At 41.3% G+C, this 19,446-nt stretch overlaps 1 protein-coding gene across 1 annotated transcript in view; it reads right to left on the reverse strand.

The window, feature by feature from the left end:
- Positions 1-506: 506 nt before the first annotated feature.
- nxph1 (neurexophilin 1) overlaps positions 507-19,446 on the reverse strand; it is a 52,731-nt gene continuing 33,791 nt past the window's right edge. The window contains exon 2 of the mRNA XM_061664850.1: positions 507-2,671. Within this exon, the coding sequence (XP_061520834.1) occupies positions 1,916-2,671 (756 nt within the window). The 3' untranslated portion in view covers positions 507-1,915. The remainder of the gene's footprint in view (positions 2,672-19,446) is intronic.

Raw genomic sequence — 19,446 nt, forward strand, 5'->3', positions numbered from 1 at the left:
CATGCTGTGAGATCTGAAGAAGTGCCAAGAAGTAATTATTGTCAGCCAAGGATCTCGTGTTCTGACTGTGGTGGTTTCTGTGTTGGCAGAAATACCCGTGACGCGGGCTGTTTGCATGCACTGGCTCTGTCCCACTTCAGGGTCTGCATCCTCCGTAGGACCTAGCCTACGGTGTAGACAGTGGAAGCACCTTTCGAGGATATTTGAGAGTATGATTATTTGAGAGGCTGTTGACAATGATCAATCCATTTATAGTATTGACAGTACACGTGCATTTCTGCAACAGAGGCTCTCCACGGTTTGCTTTTTCAGTCTGCAATGCTTGATTCAGCTGGCAGGGCTCTTAGGACTTTGTAAAAACTGGACTGGAACTTGTAAATAGTGGATTGTGTTTTTATAGCTCTCTTAGGTAGTGTAACTACTTATAACAGTAAATGAATAAACTTGATGCATGATTGGTGGACAATACTGAACAACGCAACTCAGACAAAACATCAGTCCGACAATAAAATTGACTAGATTTTTATTCATATGTAGATCTCCATCCTCTCCCGCCAATAAAGACAATTATAATGAATACTTGTATTGTACAGGGTGTCCACAAAAACACTCCCTGATTTCAAACATATGTAACTTTATCGTTATATCTTTTACAGTTAGTAGCTACAGTGGTATGATTCATCACACTCAAAGTGCCCGAGTGATCACGCTTCAATTTTCACCTTGCAGGAAGTTGGGGTACTTAAATGTTGCTCGAAATTTACCCCCAAAGAAAACTCTTCTTCTTCTTCTTCTTCTTCTTCTTTTATAATGTATTTAAATGACTTCACATAACTGTGTAATGTGGTAGTGTTTCTGTGGACACCCTGGATTTAGTTGACACAGGCTCTGTACAGGATTGCTGTTTCCAGTAAAATCACATCTAGGGCAGCAACATCATTTTCTTAGAAGAACCAAGAACAAGCATCAATCGGATGAACTAGTAGACTAAGCAAGAAAGGAGTAACACGAACAGCTCATGGGGTGCATATACAGAAGCATCTGGAGAATAAACTATTTACAATACAAACAATTCATACAAATTCGGCAATAAGATATAGAATTCAATACATTGTATAATATATGTATATTAGGTGATAACGAGTGAGTTCTATCTCCCCAAAACTACCCACTGATTAGGTTACAGTCAGCTAATCAGGTAAGTAGTCAGCTAAGAATTGGTTTGGACGAGTAGTAGCATTCTGTAGACTGCATTCTGGAGACAGCTCAGGAGTGCTTGTGTTCCAGAGTCAATTTTCAATGCTTTAATCAGTGAAACTCAGCTGGGGGAGCCTTTGTTCAGACTCATTTGAACCCTACACAGACCACCTCACATACTAAAAACAAACTCTCGTTAGCATCTTCAACTGCGTTGTGAGGACAAATAATAATTGCAAGGTTTTGAAACATTTTTGTACGTGGTCTTTAAACCTGCTTTAGTTAAATAATAGCGCTATGATAAGTTCATAAAGTTGTCAGTATAAACAAAAATAAAAGCAAAATTCTAATCTGTCAACACACGAAAAACATATTCTATATTGCACTTCAGTGGATTGTGCGCATGTAACTACTTTTCTGGCTTGTTGCTGTTCCATCAATCAATCAATCAAACCTTCATATCTACTGCACATATTCCAGTGACAATAAAACAGGCGTTCCTGGGGGAGGGGGTAGATCGTCGGCTCAGTATTGGTACACCTTCGTATTTCACAAGTTTTAACATTAACGATGAAGTTCAATCCCGGCCAAAAATTGAAACTTTACAATATGAACTCAATAGGTTGACGCTGGTTTGATACACATTCCTCTGTGGTGGGTCGAAGCCTTGGTCTGTGTCTCACTCCTCAGCAATATTGCATTTGTTTCTATGAAAATATCAGCCAGATGGGAAATAGGGAGTGTCACTATGGTAGTTGTAGTCCGGACACACTTTCTGCACCAGTTTGTAGTCGGTGCTATAAAAGGAAATGAAGATGCAGATAACTTTAAAAGGTTTCGAGCAGAGCCAGGAGACATGACTCTGGGTTTGCTCCTGGTAGCATGTCTTGGATGGGTCAAAGTTGCAGAGCGTGTTCTTGGCACCCTTCTCCACCTTCTCGTACTCTATGCGGCAATTAAAGGACTTGGAGTCCTTGGCATCAATGACGGACTGTTGTGCCGCTACGTCGAACTCCACTATCTTCGTTGGAGGGACCAGACTGACAGATACGTTGCCCTGTCCTGTAGAGTTGTGGCGGAAGTAGACGCTGAACGTGCCATTGCCGTGATCCACAATCTTACCAGTGATCAGCAGGTTGAGCTTGACTGTCTTTATATTAGAGTGGAAGTCCCCCCAGCCGAACATCTTTTTAAACTTCCCAGTCTTGACCATGGGCCGCCGTTTAGCCCGGGGCCGTGAGTCCTGCAGGTCCGTGGAGTTCCTCAACCATTCCCACAGATCCTGTTCTGAATAGGGTTCTGGGGTATCATAACGAAGGTCCAGTGCAGTGTTGTTCTCTTTGCCGTGCAGAGTCTGTAACAACAGCCTACTTATGGACATGTCCTTACTGCTTTCTGTCCATATATGCTTGAGAGTAGATTTGGGGCTCGCAGACTTTACAATCTCAGAATTTGAGGAGTGGACACTCGAAATCTGATTCAGAGAAAATGAGAGAAAAAAGAAGAATCATTAGTACTGTTGTGAATTTTACACTTTCATACAGTACATATTCATTACACACAGCTCTGTAAAAAAAAAATCGGAACTAAAAATATCAGGACCTTTTTGGTATTTTGATGACTTTTCATTTTACCACAAATAAATGCTCCAAGTGACAATATTTAAATTTTGAATTTTTTATTTTCCGAGTCGTTCAGAGAATATAGAAAAAAAAATAATTTCACTTAAACACAGTAAAATAGGAGAAATCGTTAGCTTTGCAGTGCAGCATATGTATATATATATATATATATATATATATATATATATATATATATACATATATATATATATATATACACACCTACACACGCACATGCTCACACACACACACACTTCTTCCACGATGCATAATCATTAACTTAGCTTTTTTGGAACGTGTTGCAGCCATAAAATTCTAAGTTAATGATTACTTGCTAAAACAATCAAGTTTATCAGTTTGAACATGAAATATCTTGTCTTTGTAGTGTATTCAATTCAATTAGGTTGAACATGATTTGCAAATGATTTGTATTCTGTTTTTATTTATGTTTAACACAACGTCCCAACTTCATTGGAATTGGGGTTGTACATGAGCCAGTTCACCCGTTGTTAATGGGGGAAAATTTGCATCAAGACCCTTTTTTTAATAATACCTCATGCCTTTCATTTGCCCTCAGGGATAAAGTACATTCATTGATCGATCAATTGAAAGGGATCTCGTGCAAAATCAAAATTGGCGTCTAGCGATGGGGCGCAATTATTTTTATTGGCATCTCCTTTTAAGTCAGTCCATTTTTGATTATTTCCTCGACAGCCAATCCGCCCTGTTGAGCTCATTGAGTTCACTGCAGCAGTGAGCTCCTGCCTAGCTGGGTTTCCTTTGATTTGTTGTGGCGCTTCTAAAGCCACCCTCCTCGTCTCCACCTCGCCGATAAGCATGTTGACTTCTGTCATAGCGAAGTTCCTTTTTTTCCAAAATTGTTTCTGCCATTGCCATAAATTTACCCTTCACAATACATTAGCCTGTCTCAATTTTAATCATGAGTTGATTTGGTTCAATTTGTTTTGCATGATCAACATGCGTACCTTCCTAAGTGGAACTGTGACTTGTCAAGGAAAAGTCCCAAAAGGTGTGCATAATATACGTATTGAGTCTAAATTGCCATTTGGCGTGCGCGGGGGAGGGGCGGGGAGAGGGTGGCTGGCTGGCTGCATCCTACCACCGCTCAGCGACCGCTATTCGCAACTGGAATGAACGAAGGACACTTTAAACATCTTGCTATATTTGTTCAGGTTTTGTAATTTATTTGCAAAAAAAATGTTCCGGTTTATCTCAGCTGTGTCGCTGTCTCGATTTGCACATTACGTCACCACACTGAAAAAAATACCTTAACTTTGCCATCGGTTGTGCATTATTAAAATGGGCTAAACTGACGTAATTCCTCCTTTTCTCCTCAACTGTTTTTTAAAATAAAAATTATAATAATTAAATAAAGTAAATTCTTTGGACTTTCTTTCAGTGTAGTAGCAGTAACATAATCAATGGGCCGCAACTCTTTTCTTTCTTTTTCTTTCTCTTTCTTTCTTTCTTTCTTTCTTTCTTTCTTTCTTTCTTTCTTTCTTTCTTTCTTTCTTTCTTTCTTTCTTTCTTTCTTTCTTTCTTCTTATCAAGGCAAATTCCCTATCCTCTCCCTGCGTGTGTATGCCTGATTTGATAGAATTTTGGTGGTACACTATTTTCAGCTTTTATGCGTACGTACAATTTTGGTAAGAGTCCTCGGCCCTTTTTAATAAGTGAGGCCCATGGTCTTAAAAATTCAACATGTTGAGTGAGAAAGAAACCAAGAACGTTAGTAAGACATATTGATTCTATAGACAACGTTTCACTGCCAGCGCTGATAGAAGCTCTGACTTCTAAGCAGGTAAATAGGACCCGATTAAATAAAGAGTGCTCCTTGAATTAGTGATTTATTAACGCGACAATTTTCACATTTTTGTGTCGAATGCGTGGAATTAGATTCATACAGGCCCCAATGGAGGCATATGAGGCATAGATTGAAGATTTGTGACACTGTGACAGACACTCAGTCCTGCAATTTATGGGTGGCCCTGAGGATCAATGAAGGGAAAATAAGGGTTTGCTACCAATCACATATACCTTCAAACTGACTTGTGTCACAGCTAACACAGGGACATTACAAAACACTTCCCATACTGATACATGGACAGAAAATTGATAGTGAGTTACATATTGGACTCTGGTGTGAAGAATAAGGTGTCCATTAGATCTAATGTATTTCTGCTTCTGACCTTGGAAATAGCGATAGATAGTGGTAAACATGCAGCTACAACAGACATTGTCATATCTCAGTGAAGTCACCACGAAGAACAAAACAAATTAGTCAACATTATCGCCTCTCTCAAGGCCTGATTTACTAAATGTTTTCGCGTGCAAAAAAGTGTGCAATGCTCATGCAAATAGCTGATCTACTAATTGGGCACACCAAGAATTACATGTCATTTTGTGCATTTTGGGAGGGGTAAGTGCACATTTTAAATGTCATTTAGCACACACAATGGAATTGATCAAACAAACTGTGTTGGCTGCTTTTGCATCTTTAAATCCCATGTCTGAAAGGCAAGTCCAAACCGTTATTGCTGAGGTCCATGCGATATGAAGGGCGACGGGTCGAATGGATCTTTTGACACTCGTGTAAACATTTTTGAAGTGCCAGAGATAAAAACTATTGCAGCATATTGTCTATTCAACAATGTGATTTGGGAGGTTATGAATGATCTACGGGATGACTTGGAGCCAGTCACAAGAAGGAGTCATGCCATATCACCTACGACAAAACTCCTTTCAACTCTTCTTCCTTGCGTCTGGATCATTCCAGCGCAGCAATTAGTGGTGGTGTCTCCCCACCGAACATCCAAGTGTCTTGCCCAGAGACACAACATTGACATGCCCTCGAGTGGGGTGTACTCTTACTCTCTGCGCCGCGCCACCCAAAGTAATAGAAGTAGTACAAGTAATAATAGCTGATTCAGGGTCGCTGTAGCTTTGTTTTCCCTGATAGAAACCATCGATCCATCCATTTTCTGCTTATCCTTACTACGGTCGCGGGCGTGCTGGAGCCAATCCCAGCTAACTTCGAGCTAGCGGCGGGGTACACCCTGAACTGGTCGACAGCCAATCGCTGGGCACATAGAAACAAACAACCATTCGAGCTCACATTCACACCTACGGGCAATTTGGAGTCTCCAATTAACCTACCATGCATGTTTTTGGGGATTTGGGAGGAAACCCGAGTGCTTGGGGAAAACCCACGCAGGCATGAGGAGAACATGCAAACTCCACACAGGCGGGGCCGGGGATTGAACCCCGGTCCTCAGAACTGTGAGGAAGATGTGCTAACCAGTCGTCCACCGTGCCGCCCGATAGAAGCCAGTGTATTAAAATTAACATTAGTTAGAAATCACAGTATTAGTTACAATTAGTTTTCAAAGGAAACACTGAAAATTGATGAAAAGGGACCATGGTGAGTTTTAGCCAATTTGGAAATGTTCAGGTGGACGTTTCCATAGGGACTATTATAATGATAATCAAGCAGGAATTTGGGGCAATTATACAAAATGTATACAACAACAAAAAAACGGTGTCAAATGTATGAAAGGAGCAGCAGCAGCAGCAGCAGCACTGGCCATTTCAACACCAAAAGGAATTTGCAAAGGCCTCATGGAAGGAAGCTTACGGGATAACAATTTTGCAGTCAACAAGTGCTCAGAAAAAAGGAAAGGCGTGATAACAAAATTACAACAGCATATTTAAACAAATATTCAATTTTTTTTCATCATGGAATTGACAAAGCTTCACAAATATTTGATATGTGCACATGTGACACAAAGCAGGTTTTCCTTTTTGCCTTCTTCTTTGAATTGTCCAAATATCCAAATCTGTTTTGCAGTTGGTTTAGTTACATTAGATATCTTCAAAAATGCACACTGCACACTTTTGTTTGATTGTGTTCCAGCCTGTTTTAACACACAAATGCCTATTTATTGCAAGTGAATGTCTTACTTTGCTCTTAAAAAAGGAAGAATGAACAAAACAATAGACTTCATCAACTACCACTGGTTAATACAATTTAAGTAACAGAGAAATAGATAGAGATAGACAACAGACACTCGACTTGTGGACATGTTTATTGTGCAATACTGTACACAATTTTGTCAATATAATGGGTTAGGTTTAATAGACGGGGAGAATCTTAATGGGCTACACCTTTGCAAAAAACAGAAAAAAAAACCAGACAAATTAGTGGCTTCATTATCTGTACTCATTGCCTGGTCCAGTGGGTGAGCTCTTTGCTCTGCACACATTTATCTGTGCAGTTCATCGACACAGACACCATCCAGCAACTTTTGGGATGACAACCGGCTGCTCGGTTCGTTTCTTAATTTGCCAGCTGTAATGCACTCACCTGGGGGATAGGTACATCTGGTAAAAACTGCTGGCACCGTTAAGACAACAGGCCTCACAGATACCTTAGTACATGCCAGACAGTCATTTGTTTGCCCATAGCAAACATCCGAGTCTATGCAAATGTGGTGACATTTATACAAACCTCGGAATGCGATAAATAAATAAATAAATGCACACACAAACAAACAAATAAATAAATAAATGCTCAAAAAGTCAAAATAGAGCATTTTTTGGTTTGTATTCTTTAGATAAGAATTAATTAAATTAGTTCACATTCCCAAAGGAAAATTCAATCAAATTAATTTTCTCCTTTGGGTTTGATTTTTTTACTGAATAAATACTACAGAGCCTCTGCTGGTCCCAATTTTGCCTAAATTGCTTGAAGACGCAAAAATAAACAATCAATTTCACAGTTTCAGAAAATGGTGTGAAATATGACATTGGTATTGAGTGTCTTTTAGGAAGACTTTTTGTATGATTTTCAAGTGTCTGCTGGCATTTTTGCACATTGATCCACCTGAACATTCATGTGATCAAGGTCATAGGGGTGAACAGGAGGACCTAATTCGTAGGTTCTGTTCTACTTCATCTCAAGCATGAACTCTGTGCTTACCTCCGGTCCGACCACATCAAACTCCAACCATGTCTTCATGGACACTTTGCACACTGTGTTACGCCAAATTGGCATTGACCCAAATTGTCCCGAGAGAGTCAACACATTCACTAAAATGCTGTAAAGAGGAAAAACCATTAAGGTGTAAGTACAAATGAAGCGTGTATTCCAACCTGTTATGCACACATCAACCGATTAAGAGGTGCGTTCCAAGAGTTTTGTCCCTTATCGGGGCTTCTCTGATGAGACTCAGTCATGTTGACATATGCTCCTCGTGTGCCAATTTTCAGTCGATAAATAGGTCTGATATTATTTATTATATATTGATGCATTGGAGGTGCTACAGCAAGTCTTATCAATTGTATTAGATCTACTGTAGGTCCTACTGTCTACCCCTGTGACTGCCTGAATATTTGTGTGGATAAATGAGCAAAATAGAGAAAGTGCAGTAATAATACAGAAGCAGGATACCAGTGTCATATTTCACTTCATTTTCTTCCTATGAATGTAAAGCAAGCATGCCCAACACTTAAAACGGTGAAATCAATGTTTTATTAATTGTGTCTTCAAGAAATTGAGGTCAAATTACGTGCACTACGAGGCAAGGCTAGGCTGCAACCAGCAGAGCCTCTGTTGATTCAGTCTCAGCTAATTTGTAGTTTGCGTTCGAAAGCACTACCATGAAAAAATGTGTCTGTTAAATCGAGGTTCCACTGTACGTGTCTGTGGCTCTTTGCGGCTCACACAGCCACACGCAACCACAAGCTGACTGTGGCTGTGTCTAATAACAGTTCACTTTCCCTGGTGCGTCTCTGTTATGTGGACGCACACATGACACTAAACCAAGTGAGGCGGATGAACCAAAGCCATACTGGTTAGCTTGCTGCCTCGTTAGCTCGTGAGCTAGCACACGTAATAAACAGATATCTCTCTGTGAACTGTCTCCATTGTGAGGCCCCAGGCGGGGCGCAGCTGTGGTAAGCTGGACAGGCCCCAATGCCAGTGCACCAGACAGCTGGCAGCTTTCCTAGCCACAGGCAGGCTGGCGCGCGGCAGCGGAGCCGTCAGGCTCGCCGCTACCTCGGTAGGCACCGTGCGTGGGGGCACACGGAAGAGACACTGAAGCCCAGACAACACAAAACCCATAGGAAGGAAGATTTCAGGCTGTAGGCATAGCTTGATGCCAACTGCATGACGTAGTGGAAGAAATGGCCAAAGGTATTATCAATAAGGAAGTGGTAATTGCGCAGAATAGCCACTGCATGGAATAAGGACCCTTGGTATTTATATAGTGGGGGAGGAACTACCGATGCCTGAGGACTGCTTGCATCAACTGCTCTCATTTTAGCCCCGCCCCAAAAACCCAGTCGATTGAGGAAGTGAAGAGTTGAATGCAATATCGCAGCAATTTAGAACTAAATTGTTGGCAGTCTGCACGCTTTCAGCACATATCTTCAAACATATTCAATCTATTTTAAAAAAACATGAAAATGACTTGACTGGGTCTGTAAAGATTAAATGCAAATGTATTATCTACTGTATGTATTAGATTCCAAGATGGCGCCTAACCATATGGTTGCCTCGGTTACGTGCTCGAGTACTGTCTATGTTTTTTTTTGTTTTTCATTCGTCTTTGGAGACACGACATGAATCACTTACACAAAAGAAGACTTGATAAAAACTAGGGAGTCTACCCCAGACTTTCTTTCAAAACTTTCATAAATCTGCTGAGTTTTTTCTCTGAGTTATGCACCGCTGGGGCGGCCACGGTCTATGCTGAATATAATACATAATTAATAAAGTGCTTCGCGGAGACATGGCTTCACGGAGACATGGCTTTGTGAACGCATCCCTCATAATGCTTCCGGGCTTCCAACAACACCGGTCAGACCGCGTCGCTGAGTTATCGGGGAAAACAAAAGACGGTGGGATATGCTTCTATATCAACGAAAAATGGTGTACCGACGTCGCGGAGCAGCACGGACATGGAGTCGTTGTTTTTGAACTGTAAGTCATTCTACTCGCCATGAGAGTTCGCTTCATTCATACTCCCGGGTGTCTACATTCCTCCTCAAGCTAACACGAATGCCGCACTGCTAATGCTCGCTGAACTAGTAAACGAACTTGAAAAAAAGCATCCAGATTCACCCCTCATTATTCTTGGGGACTTTAACAAAGCTAAACTCAACCACAAACGCCCTAAATAAAAGCAACACATTGACTGTCCTACTAGGGAAATCAACATTCTAGACCACTACTATACCACGTTAACGACGCATACCGTGCTGTCCCCCACGCAGCTCTGGGCTCGCTGATCACTGCTTAATTCACTTAATACCAACATACAGGCAAAAATGGGTGAAAACAGTGAAGAAGAGGCCACTGGACGAACAGCTCCCCAGAAGGATCTAACCTTCCCGCCCCAATTTGACACCCCTGGTTTCATGGACACTGCTGTAGTAGCTTGGAAACTGGGACATGTTTTGTTGTGATTCTTCATGTTGACATGTTGACTGATTTGGGGCATATGGGGAGAAATAAATTATATTTTCGTTGGTCTGCAGCACTGGTCTTGTCTACTGTTTAGTTAATTTACGTATTGTAAATTTACACTTTCTCTGTGTACTTCACTTACAATACTCACTAATTTCTGAGAAGTAGAATTGACAAAAGTGTGAAAGGTTAGCAACAGAACAGTGTGTGCGTGCAAATGGTTCAAACAAAATTAAGTCGTATAAAAGGTGTGTGTTTCATGTGGTAACAAAATATTCTTTTTAAAAATGTGTATTTAGTTTTTACAAGCCAGGTGATATTTACTTCTACTGCTTTAGTTTTGCTGGCCACCCCACTCGGCAGTGAGTCACATCGATCCCAACGTAAAGTTATGCGCTTTCGTCAGCAGAAAAGTTTGATCAACCCCACCCATCCCCCACCTACAACGATATGTTTCAGTTCGATCAGAAACCCCACATCGGCGATTGTTTTCATCATCTGAAAGTTTCAATCAGCACCCCTCCCCCATCAACAGATTGGGTTGGGCAAGCCCAACCACCTTCAACGACTGGCTTCAGCCACCCCATGAAAACAATTATGGAGGCACCCCTGGAATAAACATGTAAAATGCGCAAATTCATAACCAGAAATGTGGTTCTTCTTCTGTGGCAGAGTTTTTCCAGGTGGCATTATTCTACTCAATTGGACACAGAATTTGGATCCTCGCATCCCTTCAAAGATAAAAATAGATTTTTTTTTATTGATCATCAATTTTTTCCCATAGTCGATCAAATGTTCAATATGTGAGACTCTAAAGGGTTACATCCACAAGGTTTTTTTCTCACGGGGGGTGTTTTAAGGTGTTTCCCTTTCTCATTGAGCAAAATTACTTCTTTTGCTGAATATTATCACTGTGGGATAGTGGTTAGCACATCTGCTCTAAAGTCAGGAAGGAGAGCCATATTCAAATCTAGCATTGTATCATCTCTATTTGGAGTTTGTATGTTCTCCCTGAGCTGTCGTGGGATTTCTGTGGACTCCAGTTTCATCCCATATCGCAACAAAAAAGGCTTCTTAGATTAAGTAAAGACTGTGTGAATGAGAGTATAAATAGGTGTTAATCTACAGCAGGTATGGTCTATGATTCACTGGCAACAAGTCCAGGGTGTAACCCGCCTCTCGCCTAATGTTAGTTAAGGTGACACGAGTTACCTGCAATACCAATGAGGACAAGCAATACAAAAAAAAAACACGATTGGATGAATGGATGCTGCAGGCAAGGTTATATAAAGACCCATTACCTTCCGCATTCATTGGACAGTAATTGCTTTGTGACAAATGTGCTACGGCCCAGTTCGTTATACTGTATGATGTGATGCAATCAATGCAATATTTGCAATTCATGCAATCTTTTTTAATTATTTATTTATTCATTCATAACAAGAAAAAATAGTAACAAGAATATTTATAACGAGAAAAAAATGATTGGAAAGAATGGACTGATATTCTCTAACCCATTACAGCTGCATGCTGTAAATGGTTTGGAGTCAATGTTGCGAATTCTTACTTGTCCCTCACACACATACACACGCGCGCAGGCACCCACACACACACTCACACATAGATAGATAGATAGATAGATAGATAGATAGATAGATAGATAGATAGATAGATAGATAGATAGATAGATAGATAGATAGATAGATAGATAGATAGATAGATAGATAGATAGATAGATAGATAGATATTCAGGGCCCACAATTTAAACAATTTCAAGTATTTATTGTTTATTTTTTACATAATTTGGGCTTCCGGCTCATAGAACCCACAAAATAAGTAATTCAAAAATTAGAAGACTGTGAAGAAATCAGCCCAAATTTTGCAGGCCAGAATTGTTTTAAACTGAGTGTCACACACTAATCATCTACTAAACTCAAAGCATCTGCACAGGTTTCCCCAGGTGTCATTCAATTGCTTCAGTTTGGTTCAGTTGTCTCAGTTGGGTTCAATATGGGGAAGACTGCAAACTTGACAACTGGCCAGAAGACCATCATTGATACCCTCCATAGGATGGGTAAGCCACAAAAGTTCATAGCTAAGGAGGCTGGCTGTTCACAGACTGCTGTGTCCAAGCATATCTATAGAAAGTCTAGCAGAAGGACAAAATGTGGCAGGAGAAGATGCACCAGCAAAAGAGATGACCGTGGGCTTCAGCGGATTATCAAGCAGAGAAGATTAAAGAATCAAGCACCGATCCGGAAAGAGTGGAATGAGGCGGGAGTCACAGTTTCCAAAACCATCACATTCAGACGCATCCGGGAGATGGGCTACAACTGTCGGGTGACTCGGGTCAAGCCACTTCTGAGCCTGAGCCAACGTAGGAAACGTCTCAACTAGGCCAAGGAGAAGAAGGACTGGACTGTTGGCCAGTGGTCCAAGGTCCTCTTTTCCGATGAAAATAAAGTTTGACTTTCATTTGGGAAACAAAGTCCAAGGGTTTGGAGGAAGACGGGTGAAGAACAGAACCCAAGCTGCTTGAGGTCCAGTTTGAACTATCCACAGTCAGTCATGAATTGGGGTGCAATGTCCAGTGCAGGTGTTGGTAAACTCTGCTTTCTTAAATCCAAGGTCACCGCAACAGTCTACCAGAATGTTTTTGAGGACTTCATGATTCCTTCCTTCTGCTGAGGATCTGTATGGAGATGCAGTTTGCATCTTCCAGCAGGACCTGCCCCCTACTCATACCGCCAGAAGCACCAAAACCTGGTTTGATGCCCATGCCATCACAGTGCTGGACTGGCCAGCAAACTCACCGGATCTAAACCCCATTGAGATTCTATGGGGTATTATCAAGAGGAAAATGAGGGCCACCAGACCCAAAAACAAAGAAGAACTGAAAGCAAGCATCAAGGAAATCGGGGCTTCCATAACTCCCAGGCAATGCCACAGGCTGATTGCCTCGATGCCACGGCGCATCGAGGCATCGAAGTATTTTATGGCTGCAATATAACAAAGAGTGACAATTTTATGGGGGTCTGAATGTGTGTATGTATATATTCACTTACACACACACACACACACACACACACGCGCACACACACAGAGGGGTGCACATTCAAATTTTGGTCTGAGGTTGTTGCCTGGTGCTCTTTTTTTCAAGACATCACTCACATACTCACATACGTCCTATTTGTTACTTATTTTCTGTAAATTTCTGTAAAGCTTTTGTTTGTTTAATGACCTTATAACTGTTTCTTTTCCTTCTTGGTCTTTTTGCATGTACTGTACGTTTTACTGTATTAGAGCCAATCCCAATTCTACCCCTCAAGCCTTCCCCTTTGTTTTACCCCTTCCCCTTAGCCCTTCATTTGAAGTACTAAGGGAGAGGGGTAAATGGCCCAAGGAATTGGGACCACACGTCAACACTCTTACCTCCTGCTGCCTGTGTCTTAGGCAGACGCGACAATTGTTTACATTTCCAAGATGCCGTCTTGTCTCAAATGAATGTTACTATTCTTATAAACTGCTTTTTTTATTCAAATGTCCCTGTTTGTGCAGTTTCTAAAGGTGACTGGTACTTTAAAATAATTTATAATTCATCTTTTCTAACCTGTGATAGGGTGCATACATTTCTGTATTTCATCTTTATCTCCTCGAAAAACACATTTTTATATAAGGAACATATTTTGACAAACCAACTTGAATCAATAAATAACACCAACAACAACCATTCCAAAACACATAAATAAACATTTGTATACATAATCCCTGTAGAGTAAAAGGCGTCCATTTTTTTATTACTTGACCTCTTGTGTTTAGTAAACCCAACGTCAGACGAGGCTGTTCACTGGGACGTAGCTTCTGAATGTGACATAGCTGTCTAATAATTATTTCTAATCGTTCATAAAATGCAGTACATTGGAGTGAAGTACATTTTCTGTAAATTTGTCAGTGTAATCTGACGGTAGACTAACAATACACTAACTCGTCATAACGAAACATTTAACCCACAATTCAAAACATGAATGATATTTACCTTGATAAAAACATGTCTGCCATTAGTTTGAATATCAATACTTATGCTCACTTACATTTATGTACTTCCTTGTCCATTACGCCGTCTTGGAAGCGCTTCGACTGTCAGCGGGGACGGAGTCCCCATACCCCTCGCTTTCAAGTGAGCTCCCCGACCACACTTGGTTTCAAGGGCTATACCCCCCTTCGTCTTAGCACTTCCCCTAGGAAATGGGATTCCCGTTCTCTTAAAACCAAGGACTAAGACGAAGGCGAAGGGCTAAGGGGTAAAACTGGGATTGGCCCTTAAACCAGGTTGCAAGACTAAGAATAACAATGGCTTTCCAGACGGGTTTTATAGATGGACAGTGAGGCAGCTTCTCTAATGTGCAGTGGGAGGTCATTCCACAGTGTGGGACCAGCAACGGAAAAGGCCCTATGCCCTCTGAGCTTCAGCCAAGATCTCAGTACCACAAGAAGCATCTGATTAGGTGACCTGAGACATCGGGCAGGGGTGTAGGAATGGACGAGCTCAGCGAAGTAAGGCGGGGCATGACCATTTAGAGATTTAAAAACTAATAAAATAATCTTACAATGTATCCCAAACTTCACAGGCAGCCGGTGCAGGGAGGCCATGACCAGAGTTACGTAGGTACTCCAGTTAGAAGGCGAGGAGCAGCATTTTGAGCCAGCTGGAACTGTTTAAGCGAGGACTGGTTGACTCCAAAATAAAGTGCACAGTAATCCAGCCAAACTGTAATGAAGGCATGGATTATTGTTTGTCAGTGCTCTTGGGCAAGAAATGGCTTTAACTTTGCCAGATGTCTAATATAAAAAGATGGATTTGACTACTGCATCAATTTGCCGATCCAATTTAAAATCACTGTCCAATTTAAAACCCAAGTTTGAGAGCATTAGCTTCGCATGTTGTATTGTACATATTGAGTTTTGACTGTTAACCACAGATTATGTCAGAAGAAGGATATGAATATATTGAGTATTGGGACAGAACCCTCCATAAAGATATATAAAGGCACTGGTATTAGCTGAGTTTGATGGGGAAGAACTTTTCAGTATTAGCAAGTCTCCTTTTTTTTCAACATCACTCTGTGAACTCGGAAAAGTTCGTCTGGTTTTATGGAAAATAATTCCAAAAGACAAAGTCCAAAATATTGTACAAAACATTCCAATGCTTTCGAATACTTTTTGTCATTAAAGTGTAGCCATGGTTTTGTTAATAATGACAGGTCACCACCACACATGGAGGATATCTTACAGGACATCAGCAAGCTCAGCAAAATGTATCCTTTGGTATGAAAACAGCTAAAATGTGGGTAACTATTAAGCTATGTATAACTATACATAGCTTAATAGCTATGTATAGTTATGAATAACAGGCTTTTTGGGATAAGGAGCCATCATACTGTAATTCCAGATTAACTCTCGTACAAACTGTTGAAATGCTGTCATACACTATACTGCAATGCTCTTATACTGAAATGCTGCCATACACACTAATAAAACATGCATGTCAGTATATTATGCAAACAAATTTCTGTATGACGTGTGAAAGGACCAGTACTGTGCATGGGAGTGTTTCAGTAGTGTTTGAGACCATTTCAGTAGTGTGTATAAGATGATTTCACGACTGGATATACAAGGATTTCACTCGTGTGTATAAGAAGCATTTCACTAAACTTAAAGTAAAACACGACTCTTTTAAGGTAGTTCATCTCACTAATGTCTGCCCAACAGCCTGGCCATAGCTAAACCGACGCAGTAGCGTTCCTTCACAGTATGCTGGCATCAGCGCCTGAGGCCATCGGAAAGGCAATGTCAAATGTAATAACAACTGGACAGAAGCTAACTGTGTTAACCACAAGTGCGGGCATGGAATCACTATTTTTCTTCAAAGCACACTGCCACCAGGAGCTCCCGTCAGGACGGAGTGTGCACAAATGGATGCTTCAACTCTTAAGTTCCATGTAAAGTGAAAATACATATCTTCTAAATTTAACACATCACAGAGAAGAGTGTTGTTAACAACCCTAAATTACATCATTTGAATGATTAAAAAACTGTGCGTCTAAAATGAGGCTTCAAAATCATGAAAAAAATACATACTTTCTTCCTTCTCTTGAACGCTGTTGGTGTTGGCATGCTGCAACTATGCCATGCTTAACTATAAACTGCCAATCAAATACCACATCTCTTTCTTAAGGCTTTCTTATACTCGAGCGCAACCCACACTCGCTGTTTTGAAAATGTGCTGCAGTTCTACTTCAAGTCGGGGGTGTCGCTACGGCTGGTATTGGCGAAGACACCACAGGGTGGCGTTTCCTCTGCATTTTATGGCCAATTCCGGTAGCCGTTTTTACTTCCCTTTCCCGAAAAAAGGAACAAAGCAACAACAATGGCGACCGTAGAACAGTGCCCGCGAGAAGAAATAGACCTCTATGACCGGATGATGTGTTTAATTATACTGCAAAATCGATCAAGGAGGCGTTGGCGGTGGTATGTGGAACCAAGGGGAAAGCTGAGCACATCATCACAGCATGTGACGAAAACGGACCAACCATAAGAGATGATCTCCGCGGCATACTGCGCGCGGAGACAATTTGTGGCGTGTGCGCTTCAAGTGACACATATGGGCCACGCAGCCCAATGCGTCGGTCACGTGATGCAATGCGGGTGCTGTTGCCCGCACGAGTGCTAGCGTATAAAGAGGCCTTTATGGCTACAGACATGTAGCGAACATATAGCGGCTGAAATAAGTATTTAACGTCATTTTCTCACTACATATATTTCCAAAGGTGCTATTGACATGAAATTTTCACCAGATGTTGGGAACAGCCCAAGTAATCCATACATACAAAGAAATCTGAAAAAAAAATAACATCAGAAATTAAGATGTGTGTAATAATGTGTAATGACACAGGGAAAAAGGATTGAACACAGGAAGAAAGTGATTTCCAAAAAGGCTTGGAATGTCAAGACAACAGCTAAAATCTATCAATAATCAAACAGCAATCCAGCACCCTTGCCAGTGCAAATCAATATCAGCTGGTTCAGTCCTAATTGATGGCCTACAAAAAGGTCTCATTGCCAAGGTATGAGTCAAGACACATCTCATGATGGGTAAGAGCGAAGAGCTGTCTCAAGACCATCGCAAAGTAATTGTTGCAAAATATAACGATCGCATTGGTTACAGGTGCATATCTAGGCTTCTGAATATTCTAGTGAGCACGGTTGGGGCAATAATATGTACGTGGACAGCCAATCATACCACCATGTATTTGCCTCGATCAGGTGCTCGGCGCAAGATTTCTGACTGAGGAGTGCAAAGAATAATCAGAAGAGTAGTCCAAGAGCGAAGGACCACCTGTGGAGAGCTACAAAAAGACCCAGAATTAGCATTTATTCTTGTCACAAGGAAAACAGTGAAAACCCGCCAAGGCCTGTTTGCACGCTCACTACGAGACACACAAGACCCGATTGCTCAAAAAAAAAAGCATCTCAAAGCTCATATTAAAGTTTGCTGAACAACATTTGCACAAGCCAGTTAAATACTGGGAGAATATAGTCTGGTCTGGTGAGAGCAAAAATCATTCAATGATACTGGTAAACTTCACATTACTGAAGGAAGGATGAATGGTCAAATGTACTGAGACATTCTTGACAAAAATCTGCTGCCATCTACGAGGATGATGAAACGAGGGTGGACATTTCAGCATGATAATGATCCTAAACATACTGCCAAGGAAACTCTCAATTGGTTTCAAAGAAAATAAAGAAAAAAGCTGTTTGAAAGGCTCAGCCTTTAATCCAATCGAAAATCTATGGAAAGAACTGAAAATAAAGGTCCATAAAAGAAGTGTACGGAACCTTCATGATTTGAAGACTGCTTGTGTGGAGGAATAGACCAAAATCACACCAGAGCATTGCATGCAACTACAGGAGGTGTCTTGAACCTGTCATTGCAAACAAAGGCTTTTGTACTAAGTATGAAAAAAATACCAGTTGGCCTGTTCAATACTTTTTCCCTGTGTCATTTCACATTGTTACACACAACTTGAACCATCCATCCATCCATTTTCTGAGCCGCTTCTCCTCACTAGAGTCGCGGGCGTGCTGGAGCCTATTTCAGCTGTCATCGGGCAGGAGGCGGGGTACACCCTGAATTGGTTGCCAGCCAATCGCAGGGCACATAGGAACAAACAACCATTCGCACTCACAGTCATGCCTACGGGCAATTTAGAGTCTCCAATTCATGCATGTTTTTGGGATGTGGGAGGAAACCGGAGTGCCCGGAGAAAACCCACGCAGGCACGGGGAGAACATGTAAACTCCACACAGGCGGGGCCGGGGATTGAACCCGGGTCCTCGGAACTGTGAGGCTGACGCTCTAACCAGTCGCCCACCGTGCCGCCACACAACTTGATTTCTGAGCTAATTTGTTCTACTTTCTTTGTATGTATGGGTTACTTGGGTTGTTCCCAACATCTGGTGAAATTTTCATGTCAATAGCACCTTTAGAAATATATGTAGTGAGAAAAATGGTGACAAGTTTAGTATTTATTTCAGCCGCTGTAAACTGCTTAAAGCCTCCGGTGGCTGGAAGTTTACCCCACTGGGTCATCATGGGGCTTTATATAGTCAATCAAAAATGCACATGAGCTTTGACTTGGGATGCGCAATTTTTTTTTTCAAGCTGACACCGATAACTTCCTGCTTCTCAAGACTGTTACCGATATGATAACAGCTAACTATTTTTTTTTATTTAGAGTTAACTATAGTTTGTGCACACCTTGATGAAAGAAATACTTAAATATTTGTCGGCTGCGATCAAAACTTAATCACGAACTCCCTAAATACAAGCAGTACATTGACTGTCCCACCAGGGAAACAACTTTCTAGACCACTGCGATATCACGCTGAAGACCTTTTACCCTGTTACTCCCCAGGAGGCTTTGGGCTTGTCTGATCACTGTTTAAGGACAGTGTCACATCCTGTGTCAGTTTCTGTCTGTGTACCAACAAAGACATTTTGCACGTTCAATAACAACAACATGTGGTTCACTGCCAAACTTTGCTAACTTCACCAGGCTAAAGAGGACACCT

The sequence above is a fragment of the Phycodurus eques genome, chromosome 20 (assembly GCF_024500275.1).
Source record: "Phycodurus eques isolate BA_2022a chromosome 20, UOR_Pequ_1.1, whole genome shotgun sequence".
In the NCBI taxonomy this organism is placed as follows: Eukaryota; Metazoa; Chordata; class Actinopteri; order Syngnathiformes; family Syngnathidae; genus Phycodurus; species Phycodurus eques.